Below are 14,902 nucleotides of genomic sequence, written 5' to 3'. Positions count from 1 at the left end.
CTATTAAAACATGTCCCTTTCATTCTCACAGTGTCAAATTTGTGTAACAACGCTCCCTATTGGCCAGAGGTGTCTTACCCGGACATTTACTCGTACCTCATCGAGTCAAAAGGGAAACAAGTGAATGATTTTACTTCGTATTTGAAAGTTACTTCGTATTTATATATTATGTCTTTATATTTAGAGTACTGAGTGCACTTTTCCGTCCAGCCATACAACTAGCCTTAGTGATATTCCAGCAATCATAGCTTTATACAAATTTGACGCTGGGAGAATAAAAGGGACATGTTTTTATATTGACCAAATTAAATGGGTGGACAGATAATTACTCAACATGTTTAATCTGAGTGATTTCATAAGTTATTTACACCTGCCGGCTGTGTAAAAACGTTGCTTTGTTCCGCTATTTTGAATGGAAGTCAATGGAAGGTCTGGTTTATTTTTCCCCCAAAAAGGGCCGGTGACGAAATTTACAGTCAAGTTCCCGGATGTGCCGGTAGTCAGTATTGCCGGAAACACTCGACATTGGCAGAAAAGTGTTTTCTCTTAATTGACGAGTTAACTCATCAATGGAGTTAATGAGATCTGCATATGATAAACAGTATAGAGTGCCACAGGAATGGCGTATTTTTGTAGACACAACCCTGAAGCAAGTATTTTAGCAATTCCAGTTCATTCGTGCCGAAGTCAATGGGTCAAGACCAAGATATTTTCACATTTTATTCTATGACAAAGCACACAAGTAATACTCTACGGTTAGCTTTTTATTTACAGTATAGTAAATACATTTAGGCTTCAAAAAGTTATGTTCATGTGTAAAGATTATCTTGTTGGACAAAACTTGTAAGTAGGTTAAACTTTGAAAAATGGGAACCAGTGTCCCACTAACTTCCGGGTTGGCCTACAAAAATACGTCATCCTTGCGTTACTCTATGGTTCTAGTCCTTGATTCTGATTGGTCAACAGCTGTGTTTTATTTATGATAAAACACAGCTATGACCACTGCAGCCATTTATTCTGTGTAACACTGCAATCTGTTGCTGTTCACAGTTAGTCAGGGACTATTTTTTCCAGCGAAAGAAAGGCTTTTAGGGATTTTACTTCATGAAAGTTGCGTGGATACAAGTTTTCTTCCATTAATGTGTGTCTTGTGTGGTAATCGTTTTATAAAAGCTATAAGGTATTCAAGGCTAGTGCTGTATTGTGAATAAGTCATGACTAAAGGTTGCAGTAGACCCTGCTTTGCATCATGCCTAACAGCGCCCTTCAGCTGTGAACTATTTCACAATACATAACAACCTAGAGTTCCTTATAGCTTATAAAGATATTCTTAATCAATAATAATGATGAGGATTGTAAACATATGCTTGCAGTAGCTGGTAGAGATAATAGGGAGTTTAAGCAACAGTTGTGAATGGAACGGCTACAGCAACCGAAAGTACCGAAAAACCCTCAAAGCCACAAAGTAGCAGTTAAAATTGCACATACGCAATACAACGCCAGAACGCCATTACATTCGCAGCCGTTGCTTTAGGTCCCTAATGTCAGTTTCAGTGTTTAAATAATGAAAATAAATTCTGTTTAAAAGTATGTGACCAAGGGGAGACTGTTCTCTGTCCGGTTTATCACTCAAGTCTCTATAACTTTCAAACTATAACATTCAAACTTAAAGCTTTCACAACAAAAGTGCTTCAAACCAACATTAATCAACATTTAGTCCGGCTAACGTTTCCATCACAATTTCTGCTTCATTATTGGCTGTTTCATCATGCATCCAAATCTCATCCGTTCTCTTTTAATTAATGTCGGATGTTATTGTATTTATGTGTTTCTTTCGGTGTCTGCGAATCCCTAGCGCTCCGTGGAGAGTTATGTAGATAAGCGAATGGGAAGCACTTATGGCCCTCCAGCAGGAAAGAAAATGTCCATATTTATCGATGACATCAACATGCCTGTGATCAATGAGTGGGGCGACCAGGTAACAAATTACATGCATTAATGCCACGTAAACAGATGGCTGCAAAACGTACATTAAATGCGTATCTGCTTATCAAATCCATTTCCACTTTTTAAAGGTTACCAATGAGATAGTTCGGCAGCTGATGGAGCAGAATGGCTTCTTTAACCTGGAGAAACCTGGAGAGTTCACCAGCATTGTGGATATTCAGTTTATGGCCGCTATGATTCATCCTGGAGGGGGACGGAATGACATCCCCCAAAGATTGAAGAGACAGTTTTCCATTTTTAACTGTAGTCTTCCCTCCAATGCCTCCATAGACAAGATCTTTGGTTAGTATTGCCATCTACAATTTACAATGTAAAATTTTTCGCTTTATGACCGAAAAATAAAATCTACTACGAAGAGCGATTTAAGGCATAATTGTTCCTTCTGTTTTTGTGGTTTATGTTCAAGTGCTTTTATTCAAACAAGAAGATGTCACATGAGCATCTTGCAATTCCCTCGATGTTGTCTCATTTATGCATTGCATCATAAAAAATGAAAGGCACAGTTCTGAAGCAACTAAATGTGGATCATGCATGGCTCAGAGAAATCTGATCTAACTCATCTCATTGTATTTGGTCAAGGTTGACAACACCATTGCTTAAGCAGAACCGATTTTGTAATTGCATATTGATTTTGACTTTGAGCCATTGTTAGCATTCCTCACGGCCTGAAGGTCCAGATAATTTTATCTGCGTTTTTTCTCATTGATATGATATTTCATTCTAACACACCAACCGGTGTGAGCCTACACACTTCGAATTTCATCCCCATATATCTCTTTCCCTTCATTTTTCTCCCCACAGGCGTGATCGGCACGGGTCATTACTGTTCCAGCCGGGGGTTTTCGGAGGAAGTGCGCAATATGGTGGTCAGGCTGGTTCCACTGACCCGTAAACTATGGCAAATGACGAAGGTTAAAATGCTGCCCACTCCTGCCAACTTCCATTACATATTTAACCTGCGCGACCTCTCGCGCATTTGGCAGGGGATGCTGACTGTGACCGCAGAAGTTATCGGCTCACCTGATGTGAGTTTAAATAGGCTAAGGAATCAAACAAAAATTGATTGACCACTAATAATTCCAAGGACATGGTTTCGATCACCAGATAACACATCTATTAAAACTGATAAAATGTATACCTTTGGATAAAAGCGTAAGTGTGAATGTAAAACTGATGTATTAACTGTGCAGGTCTTACTGCGATTGTGGAAGCATGAATGCAAACGTGTGATCGCCGACCGCTTCACCGCCCCAGAGGACGTGGTCTGGTTTGACTCCACGCTGGCCAAGCTGGTGGGGAAAGAGCTTGGGGAAAATGAGCAAATGGTGGTAGATCTGGGGGTAGATAGCTACTTTGTGGACTTTCTCAGAGATGCACCTGAGGCCACAGGTAACGATCAGACACAAAAACTCCATCTAAGTTTAGAATTGTAAAGTTACTATTTGAATAATAAAGCATTGTATTATTAAGTTGTTTTGTATCCAAACAGGTGAGGAACCAGAGGAAACAGATTTCGAAATGCCGAAAGTGTACGAGCCCATTAAATCTTTTGACAGCCTGCAGCAGAGACTGAACCTGTTTTTGAGCCAGTACAATGAAAACATCAGAGGCGCAGGCATGGACATGGTCTTCTTTAGGGATGCCATGATTCACCTGGTTAAGGTACAGAGGCTAGATTACTTTACAGAATATTTTTAAAGCAACACCAAAGAGTTTTTTAACCTTAAAATAACGTTTCCAAAAAAGTTTCAGTCGTTCATCCACTCGAAACAGGGTGAACGGCACTTTCACATTCGCTTTGCAGCCCTCTATCGGACAAACCGCACTAAAGAAGTTTTCAACCATCGGGTCGCGGTCCTGTAGTTTGAGTGAAAACTACAAAAACTTGCTTTACAGCAGACCTACAATCCAATCAGAGCCAGCTATGCTGCAGTATTTACGACAGTGGTAATGAACAATTACGCTTCCAACCTGTAGGGGGAGCAAAGAGAAAAACTCTTTAGTGTTGCTTTAACTCTTGTTTTCTGGTTTCAGCTTAATTTTTTTCCACCACATTTTCCAAAATGCACTGTTTCGCTTTACAGAAAACATAAGTTAAAAGAACACTAGTACAAAGACATTTTAACTGGGTCATGTATACATTTTTGGGCTGAATCAAAAAACAAAAAATAAAAAACTATAAATAGATGAACTATTCCTTTCATAAATGTTTGTGGTTTAGATTTGTGTTATATTTTAAAACACAAAATAAATTTTAAGTGCCCTCAAATGCTAACTTTCGGAAAAAAAACTGGTAACACTTTACAATAAGGTTCATTAGTTAACATTAGTTAATGTATTAACTAACATGAACAAACCACAAGCAATACATTTGTTACAGTATTTATTCATCTTGGTTCATGTTAGTTAATCGAAATAAAGCTGTTCATTGTTTATTCATGTCAGTTCACAGTGCATTAACTAGTGTTAAAATTTTTTTAGTAATTGCTGAAATTAACATTAACAAAGATTAATAAATGCTGTAGAAGTGCAGGTCATTATTAGTTCATGTTAACTAATGTAGTTAACTAATGCTAACTAATGAACCTTATTGTAAAGTGTTACCAAAAAACTTTTTGAAAGCAATATTGTTATTGTCTGTAAACTACAAAAACGCGAATTTGTGAAAATGGTGACGTCATGCAGATGTTTAACATGTTCAGACATTGTGTGACATTTCTAGCCACTGGCTTGGCCACCATATACAGCGTTTTAGTCGTCTTTGTGGATTCGTTTGAACAGGGGATCATTTTAACAACATTGTCGTCTGTTTGCGAAAAACACAAATCTTTTCAGTTTTAAGTACATTGTTGTCGTTTAAATGTACCGTAAAGATCTTGGCACACTGTAGTCCATCATTTTTGTATGTGTTTTTTAGTATTCGTTATCCTAAAATTTTTTCACGCACACAAACCTTACACACTGTATTTGATGCGTATTAATTCATCTGTTACAAAAAAATTCGCAAAACAATACAAAATGAAGCCTTTGTAGCATTAGCACTATTCATTGCTGCATGAATGACATGTATGAATAGCAACAAGCTATACATTTAGCTAATTTGAACAAGGCAGCTTTCTCACTTCCTCCCGATGTGGATCAATTTATCAGACGCCATTCTTGATATTGGCGTTCGCTTGTATGGTGGCTCAAAGTACCACTCAAAATGCTTTCTACGAATGCAAAAAATTTAACCTGTTGCCTTTTTTTTATGACGAACGAAAGTTTTGAAGGCAGTGTGTAAGTATGATTGTACCGAGCCCATAAGGTGACATTGGAGTAAAAAAATCTAACGTTTAGTTTCATGCGCAAAACCTTCATGTGCAGAATCTTTAAAAAAAGTTTAGTTTCGCGTGCGCACGTGAAACAATCGCGTGCACATGTGAAACTTTCGCATGCACACGTGAAACTTTCGCGTGCACACAAGAAACTTTCGCTTCCACGTGCGCGTGCAATAGTTTCACGTGTGCAGGTGAAACTAAACTTTATAAAAAATTTTCTCCATATCCACTTAGGGGCTCCGTATGATTGACAAAACATGAGGTCGTATTTATTTTTAACCTCCAAAAATTTCAGATGAGTTTTTCGGACCCAATGTGCAAAGATCTTAAGGGCGCACTTACATTAGGACTAACCCAACCAAACCATGCCCCAGCGCGATTGTCCCTACTCCCCCAGATGCGACACTGTACTTTGAGCAATCCGACCCAGGCGCACTTTCGTTATTAGGATGCAGTTGTTTTGAAGAAAGTAGGAAGTAAAGCGCTCTCTTAACAGTGGAGCCCATCGTAATGTTAAGTCTGTGTTTTTTATTCTGAGTCGTTTGGTGTGCGATGACAAACAGCCCTCTCACATGCCATTATATTGCTTAGTTGACCTGTTGCATGTAAAGCTCAGATATTCACGTAACCCTGCTGCGGGCATCATAAGGTTTTTGCGAAGGTAGAGAAGGTGAATGGTCGCGCAATTGACGTTTCTCCTTTTGAACCGTGCACTGGTGCAATTTGCGGTCACACTGCACGTTCCACGTCTGAGTTCAAGTGAACCGCACTCAGGCCCACCTCTGCAACCCGGTCAAAGCGCGATTACACGGGCACGTTACAGAGCGAATTTAGGGCGCGGTTTGGATAGTGTGAGTGCGCCTTAAAGTGAAACATTAATAAAATATGTGTTTTAATACATGTCAAATGGTGCCAAGAAACCAAAAATTAAAAAGATTTAGTAGTTGTGATAACCAGGCTCAGCAAGGGAATGATATCTCCTTTGGCTAAACTGAATTAACATGTTGATGCTAGTTATTAAATTTTATTACAGTCTTATATTAGTTTGATGGAATTTAATTCTTGTTTATCAGCAGCAATATCTGAAAGATTTTGACATTGCCAAACTGCCTTCAGCGAAGCAAGCAGAACATTATTAACAATTAATATATGTCTGTTGACAGATTAACCTTGCAATATACTATTAATATCCTTCCAATATAAAAGAGCAAGTAAAACGCAGCGCTCGCAACCAATTTAGAATTATTCCAGTTCACCTTTCATGCCTATTACTGGAACCAGACATGTCCTGCTTTACAGTACAAGTTCCTTTGCGTGAAGTGTGTGCGCAAACATTTTGCATAGTAATGAGGTATCATCTGTCTCTGTTTCTACCTTGTTCCCATTATCTCTCTCACACACTCTCTCGGCAGATTTCTCGGATCATCCGGACCCCTCGGGGGAATGCCCTCCTGGTTGGTGTGGGGGGATCTGGAAAACAGAGTTTGACAAGACTTGCGTCTTTCATTGCTGGCTACCAGACTTTCCAGATTACCCTCACTCGGTGAGTCGCCTTCACCTTCACATGCTCAATAATTCATAGCCACTTTATTCGAATGCATCTTTTCCCTCCAGGGTAAAATGAGATATCATGCATCTCTTGGGTTTGGGTGCTAAAAGATGTTGAATTCAAACTTATTGTTCATGTCCTTGTTTTATTTCTCATATCTACTGGACCACAATGTTTTGGTCCACAGTCATTTTGGTGCTCACATGGGTGACATTACTTTGACGTGCAACATTTTCTGACCCTGCCCAACATAATTTAGAGCTTATAAAGACTTAATAGAGCTTGAAAGACTTTATCCAGTGTAATGCAGTTTAAATGTGCTCCAGTAGATGGTATCTGCGTATAAAGACTATACTGGCCTCCACTTTTCAATTCAACCCTGCTATGCATCTTATAAAGAGGAAAGAACGTGTAAGCCGTCAAGCGTGCAGACAATGAGACTGGACATTTTCAATTCAGACCCCTGTCTTCCAGTGCACCTGATAATCTGCAGCTCAAATTGAAAGTGGGAATATGTCCTGATCATTAAAGTAAGGGAGCCATCTATCCAGAGGATGTTTTCTTTCTGTTTCTTACTCTAGAGGTTTGAGAGTAATCTCTTTCTGAGATGGGAATGTAAGGCAGTTTTCATTGTTTGCTCTCTGAGGATGGAAGAATTGCTCAAATTCAGAGATTGTTTTTTATAGGCGCTCATATTTGATATGAATGAGCGTTGTGTTCCTGTCAAGAGTGTGTGTATGAGTGTGTTAAAGTCTTTAAATAAAACAGATGGCTTTCACCTTGTTGCCTTCAAAACACAGGCTGCTCGCAATCCTGTTCATCCAGGCAGTATTTTCACATCCAGTTCTTTTACTGTCACCATATGGGAATTCATTTACTTTCTCACTATTCAGAAAAAAATTAACAAATTGCATGGTTGGAATTTGATGCTGTTTTTAAGCAATGGGTCACCTTTACATGATACTTGTATCCCAGGCTGTGCTATTAAACACATTTGTGACCCATTTTGTGAAAACCCTGCTAGACTTTTTGTGATTTACTGTTCTTTATACCACAGGTCTTTTGAAAGATGAATGTGGTAATTTTTTTTGTAAAACACACTTAACCTGTCAAATGTCTTAAAATAACCACCAAAGCAATGTTTGTGGTAACCATGGTATAAGCAGAATAATTCACTCCGGTCTTTTGAATTATTTGAAAATAATGCACACCCACAGTGTATCCGCATTACCACCTTGGGTGTGCATTATCTTCTTATAATTCAATGGCCCATCTTCAATTATTCCTTACCTATATGTCAATGGTTCTCAAACAGCAGCCATGAGATTGGGTCGGGGGTGGGCCACGAGATTGGGCCGGGGGTGGGCCCCGAAATTGGTTCCGGGGTGGACCCAAGATTGTGCTGGGGTGGGCCCCGAGATTGTGTTGGGGGTGGGCCCCAAGATTGTGCTGGGGTGGGAGCCGAGATTGGTTCCGGGGTGGACCCCAAGGTTGTCCTGGGGTGGGCCCTGAGAGTGTGTTGGGGGTGGGCCCCAAGATTGTGCTGGGGTGGGCCCCAAGATTGTGCTGGGGTGGGCCCCAAGATTGTGCTGGGGTGGGCCCCAAGATTGTGCTGGGGTGGGCCCCAAAATTGTGTTAGGGGTGGGCCCCAAGATTGTGTTAGAGGTGGGCCCCAAGATTGTGTTGGGGTGGGCCCCGAGATTGGGCCAGGGGTGGGACCCGAGAGTGGGCTGAGGTGGACCCCGAGATTGGGCCGGGGGTGGACCCCGAGATTGGGCTGGAGGTGAACCCCAAGATTGTGTTGGGGTGGGCCCCGAGATTGTGTTGGGGTGAACCCAGAGATTGGGCCGAGGATGGACCCCGAGAGTGGGCTGAGGTGGACCCCGAGATTGGGCCGGGGGTGGACCCCGAGATTGGGCTGGAGGTGAACCCCAAGATTGTGTTGGGGTGGGCCCCGAGATTGTGTTGGGGTGAACCCAGAGATTGGGCCAAGGATGGACCCCGAGATTGTGCCGGGGGTTGGCCAAAATCAATATTGTATCTGGTCAGTATTTAAATATGAATTCTTTATTTTACTCAAAACTGATATCTGCCGTGTTATTCTGTCATCTTATGTTAGGGTGGACCCAGAGATTGGGCCGGGGATGGACCCTGAGATTGTGTTGGGGGTGGGCCCCGAGATTGTGTTGGGATGGGCCCCGAGATTGTGCCGGGGGTTGGCCCCGAGATTGTGCCAGGGCTGGGCCCCGAGACTGTGTTGGGGTGGGCCCCGAGATTGTGCTGGGGTGGGCCAAGAGATTGTGCCGGGGGTAGACCCCGAGATTGTGTATAAAATAAAATAAATAAAAGCTGTTTTTTTCCTGTTTGATAATTTACAGCTTTACAACATGCGAGCTGGTTGGAAAGCCTATGTCTGACCTCAATTTTCTGCCAGAGCTTTTGTTGCATAGAAGGAGAGTCATATCAGACTATACGGAAGTGACTTAAACTGCAATTCATCAACTGTCCGCTAAACACCCCAATCCCAAATCCCAATAGACCTTCAATGTAAAATGCCCATCTTTACAGCAGAAAATAATACAGCCTGGTACACAAAGTGATGTTGGTCTATGTAGATATTTTTGCCCTTCACTGTGTGTAACTAATCCGTCACTACGTTCATATCTTTTACAGTTTATGGTTTCATCCTGCTGGGAAAAAATATCGGTATTTTACCAAAACTCAATGTACCCTCAAGCTCTAACATTCTTTGTACCAATATAACCTTGATATCTTTAATATTGACTGAGTAAGGTCATGTCAAAGTTTGAAATCAATGTGATGAAATCAATGAGTGAAATCAAACCTTGATACTCCTAATCTCATAATCATTTTATGCACAAATTCACTGTTCACAAACCTCAGTTTTTTTTCTCTTGTAGTTCCTACAACACCTCCAACCTGATGGATGACCTGAAGGGTTTGTACAGGATCGCTGGACAGCAGGGCAAAGGCATCAGCTTCATCTTCACTGACAACGAGATCAGGGACGAGTCCTTCCTGGAGTACATGAACAACGTCCTTTCGTCTGGAGAGGTCAGAGAACCGCCCCTACCCACACACCCACAAACACAGACCTGACTTCTATTAGTGAGCACATGCTAAAATGAGCCCAGCTACATATGATGCAGGAGTTCTCAAGGTCACTACTCATGCTCCCCTACAGCTGAATGATTCAGGCATTACAATATAATGAAAAGTCAAAACAATGGCAGTGTAGTACCTTTAACTGACAAAACACTTAGCTCGTTCTGTGTCATAAAGACAGATATAATTGAGATCTGTGAGGCACGAGGTGCATTGCTTTATATTAAGGAGACAAATGTGTTCATCAGTGTGAAAAAGGTGAAGTTCTGCATCCTGGAATGTGACGTCTGCCAAAGAGCAATGAATGCACTTGTTGTGAAATCCATCTGTCATAGTGAAACCTCCAGAGGAGGGCTGAGGAGGTGTTGCTTTGACAGGAATAAAGCTCAGGGGAGGATGAAGATTAGGGTGGAAAGACGGATGGGTTGGAATGACATAGTGTTTATTTAGAAAGACATTTAGTGATCTGGTAGAATATGCAAAGGACTGTTTTTGGCATTTACACTGAAAACCTAACATCTCCAGGCTTTTCTGCATGACTACACTTAAAGGGAAAGTTTACCCTAAAATGAAAATTTTGTCCTTATTTACTCACCTTAATGTCATTCGAACCCTAAATGTCTGTCTTTGTTCGTCAGAACCCAAATGCACTTTTTTTTTAAAAAAGGGTTGTCTTTCTTTCAGTAATGTTTAAAATATATAACATAAGTTGAGTTATTTATTTGACACTTTTGGGTTATTTTGAATAGTTTTTTTTTTTTATGGGAGTGGGTGGTGTTCGAGGTGGTTAGTACCACTCCAATAGTAACCAGAAAACTCCAAACAACACTTTTAAAAATATCTGCATTTGAATTGTGAAAAACAAAGAAAGACACTGGGGGGATAAAACAACATGAGGGTGAATGACAAAGTTTTAATTTTTAGGTGAACTATCCCTTTAAGTGTAGTCAGAAGTCTGGAGATGTTGGGTTTTTAGTGTAGATGTCAAAAACAGTGCTTTGCATATTCTACCAGATCCATGTTTCTGTCACTAAATGCCTTTCTAAATAAACACTAGACTAAATAGTTTTAGGTTATGTTAACTGTAATGCGACGTCAATACTAAAGTGATTTCTAATTGACCTTACTTTTTTATTAAACATTAAGTAGACACTACTTTCCATAATTTAGAGAGAGAGAGTAGACTTTAGCAAGTCTAGTAAGAGAGCATATACAGACACAAGTTTGAGAAGCTTTACAAACAATGAAATGTGTTTCGTTAACACTTTGTCCCAGTGTCTCTCCATTCCTGAATAAATAAAGGTCTTTGAGAAACATCATTTAACAGCAGGGTTCACTTCTCCAGAATTCTCCGCATCCCAATTGTCTTGGGACAGGTCTTGGAACCGCAAAGCATGGTCAAGGCTGTTATTTGTATTAATCTTATGTAACGGACAATTACGTAAAGAGAAGCGTATTCTCAGCAGAAGAGCACTTAAGCACTTCCGCTAAGGAAAATTAATAAAACACGCTGGCCTTCAGTTATACAAAAGTACTCAAGGTTTGCTTGAGAAACTGAAGAGGCCAGAATCACAGAGTCTGAGTGTGTTTGCAGACCTGTAGATTGTTTGCTTTATTTCAAACAGGGGTTAAAATTGTTACAATGTTGCATTTTCAAATTGGCAACGTTTTACAATGGTCAAGAATTTGCTAATAAAATTCCTGGAGGTGAGATTCGACAGCATTTAACATGTTTATTTAAATTAATACAAATTCTTTGTTTTCGTATGCGTTTTTCGTATTTGTCATCCTGCAAACTTGTCACGCACACAAACCTTCACACTGTACCGTATTAATTAATCCGTTGTACACAAAAAACCCACAAAACAACACAAAAAAAAATCGTCATAATGTTAGCACTATTCCCTGCGAATGGATGAATCACAAAAAGTTATCGTTTAGCTAACTTGAGCAAGACACCTTTATCAGTTGCTCCACGAGCACTGTAGTGTTTTTATTTCACTATGGTGAATATTGGTAGATATTGCACTGGAATGAGCTTCTTTCCCATGTTGGCACAGATTTACGATAAAACTGAAATGTCATTACAACTGCCACTAGGGGGCGAACTCCGACAGTCGTGTCTGAATGTCGTATACAGTGAAAAGGCGGCTTTAGACACAAACGTCCATATAGATTTTCATGAGCATAATAAAAAACACTTAAACATCTGTTCTTCTTTCACGAAAAAGTCATTTTGCCCCTCACAGGTGTGTCATTATGTTTAGACATTTGTCAAAACGTCCCAGTGAAATCTCAGCTAGGTTTAATCTAATGACGTGTAAATATTCTGTGTGGCACAGGTGTCCAATCTGTTTGCTCGTGATGAGATCGACGAGATTATGAGCGACCTCATTCCAGTCATGAAGCGAGAGTTTCCACGACGACCACCCACGAATGAAAACCTGCATGAGTATTTTATGAGCAGAGTGAGGCAGAACCTTCACGTGGTGCTGTGTTTCTCTCCGGTGGGGGAAAAGTTCCGTAATCGGGCTTTGAAGTTCCCTGCTCTCATTTCGGGATGCACCATGGACTGGTTTAGCCGCTGGCCCAAAGATGCTTTGATCGCAGGTCAGTGAAATGTGTGTCGGTCAGACCCAACAAGGTCTGAAATAATCCCGAAGGAATATAAGTCTATTTATTTATTTTTTATATTACATGTGAATGCTTCTTGTTTGGTTTCCCTTAGTGTCAGAGCACTTCTTGTCCACGTATGACATAGACTGCACGGCCGAGGTTAAGGCCGAGGTGGTTCAGTGCATGGGCTCATTTCAGGATGGGGTGGCGGAAAAGTGCGTCGATTATTTCCAGAGGTATCGGCGTTCCACGCATGTTACACCCAAATCCTATCTGTCCTTCATCCACGACTACAAGACCATCTACAAAGAGAAGCACTCAGAGGTTCAGACCCTCGCAGACAGGTCAATATCCTAAGGGGTCTTATTAAATGAGTTAATTGTCTTTTCGGATAATAATTTTGTAAAAAGTGGTCTTGGATTCCACCACTGCATGCTCATTTTTCAAGTGTGCTATTTTATTAGGATGAACACTGGCCTTCAAAAATTGAAGGAAGCTTCGCAGTCTGTTGCTGCCCTTAGCAAAGAGCTGGAGGTCAAGGAGAAAGAGCTGCAGATCGCCAACCAGAAGGCTGATATGGTAAATTAATGTGTTGAACGCTTTGTGTGTGTTATAGCCTCACTTTCTTATGAGAAGCATTGATCAAACATAAATAATTCACACAATAATACTCTAGTAGACCTAAGTGCCTATCACTAACTTTCTAACCAACCACATCAAACGTATTTGTAAGCACTCATGACAACTTCTTGCACAGTCAGTTTGAGCAGGCTACACAGGATGTGTTTTTAGACTTAAACAGAACATCATGTTATTTTACCAGGCAGTTTTAGAGAGTTTAATGGCTTCACAGCTTGATACAGTATAATTTCTCACCTTGTGAAAACCGCCTTGAAATGTATTGGTGTTAATAACTTTCCATCTTTTCAGTGAGTGGTCTTTAAAAGACAGGTTCAGAAATAGTATCTGACCTCACCCACCCACTTTTGCCACGGCAGTTTCATTTACTACCTTGTGGTAGATGATTCAGACTTCCCTCGAGCAGGCTAAAACCTTTCAAGAATTATATCTGCCTGTGGCCATTAAAATTAGGAGCACGAAATCCAATAATGGTGCAGAAGGCCGTGCAGTATATTTTGTTTAATGGTTGGATATATGTATTCCCGATGGAATGGTAATTCAGTACTATTGATAAGTTTGAAAGCACCCACTAATTTGTTTATTGTTACAATTTACAGTAATACAATTATTTCACTTCATGCATATTCATAAAGCCTGACAGTATCAATTTGATGAAAATCTGCAGTAAATATCAGGATTAAAGAATTAGAATTAAAGAGTGAAATCTTGCAGATATTGATATTAGTGTTTTCATTTCTGTTTACATTTTTGTTTATCAGGTGTTGAAGGAGGTGACCGTAAAGGCTCAGGCGGCTGAAATGGTCAAAGTTGAAGTTCAGAAGGTCAAAGATAAAGCCCAGGCCATTGTTGACAGTATCTCTGCAGACAAGGCCATCGCTGAAGAGAAACTGGAGGCTGCCAAACCTGCTCTGGAAGAGGCAGAGGCAGCACTGAAGGTCTGGAGCAAATTCAAGGAAACAAAGCAAATGTGGAGAGGAAAGATAGGAGAGCGGCGGAGAGAATGAGATGAAAAAATTAGATGAAAATTAGCAATGGTTTAGAGAGAAACGAAGAGGGAATAAGAGGAAGGCAACGAATAAGAGAACAGGAGAGAATAAAATAGGAGGACAGGAGAGGAGTTAAGGGGAGAGAAAGAGGGAAGGCAAGAATGAGAGAATAAAATGACAAAAGGAGGATAGTAGCAAATGGGAGGAGAGTAGGGGATATGAAAGAAACAGAGGAATAGATGGGAGAATAAAAGAAAGTCGGAGAAATAAGAGGAGGAAAGGCATGAATGAGAGGAAAGAAGAAGAGATGACAATTAAGAGAGGAGAGAGGAGGATAGGAGAGTTGCGGTGATAAGTGGAGTGAATGAGAGAGAGAATAAGAAGAAAGTAGGAGTAAGATGAGGAAGGGACTGAATAAAGGAGGGGAAAGAAAAAGATGATAGAATAAGGGGGAGTAGTTAAGATGAGAGGAGGAAAGGAGCAAATGAGAGAGAAAAGGACGAGAGAAAAGCAATTGATAGTAGAGAGCTGGAAAGAGTAAGAGGGGAGAATGCGAGAAGAGTATAGGAGGAAAAGAGGAGAAAATAAAAGTAGGGTAAGTGAGAGGAAGAGATGAGAGAATGTAAAGAAAGAAGAGGACAGAATAAGAGAAGAGT

The 14,902-nt window shown here is 40.5% G+C and overlaps 1 protein-coding gene across 3 annotated transcripts in view; it reads left to right on the top strand.

The window, feature by feature from the left end:
* Positions 1 to 14,902, top strand: part of dnah5 (dynein, axonemal, heavy chain 5) — a 149,806-nt gene that overhangs the window by 72,465 nt on the left and 62,439 nt on the right. For all 3 annotated transcript variants that reach the window (XM_073871872.1, XM_073871870.1, XM_073871871.1), the window contains 11 exons: positions 1,856 to 1,978; positions 2,076 to 2,289; positions 2,809 to 3,032; positions 3,198 to 3,396; positions 3,497 to 3,669; positions 6,740 to 6,870; positions 9,798 to 9,951; positions 12,345 to 12,612; positions 12,731 to 12,962; positions 13,083 to 13,197; positions 14,019 to 14,195. In XM_073871872.1, coding sequence (XP_073727973.1) covers positions 1,856 to 1,978; positions 2,076 to 2,289; positions 2,809 to 3,032; positions 3,198 to 3,396; positions 3,497 to 3,669; positions 6,740 to 6,870; positions 9,798 to 9,951; positions 12,345 to 12,612; positions 12,731 to 12,962; positions 13,083 to 13,197; positions 14,019 to 14,195 — 2,010 coding nt within the window. The remainder of the gene's footprint in view (positions 1 to 1,855; positions 1,979 to 2,075; positions 2,290 to 2,808; positions 3,033 to 3,197; positions 3,397 to 3,496; positions 3,670 to 6,739; positions 6,871 to 9,797; positions 9,952 to 12,344; positions 12,613 to 12,730; positions 12,963 to 13,082; positions 13,198 to 14,018; positions 14,196 to 14,902) is intronic.

The sequence above is a fragment of the Misgurnus anguillicaudatus genome, chromosome 10, assembly GCF_027580225.2.
Source record: "Misgurnus anguillicaudatus chromosome 10, ASM2758022v2, whole genome shotgun sequence".
NCBI lineage: Eukaryota > Metazoa > Chordata > Actinopteri > Cypriniformes > Cobitidae > Misgurnus > Misgurnus anguillicaudatus.
Note: the sequence above shows the minus strand (reverse complement) of the source record. Positions and strands in the feature narration are given on the sequence as shown.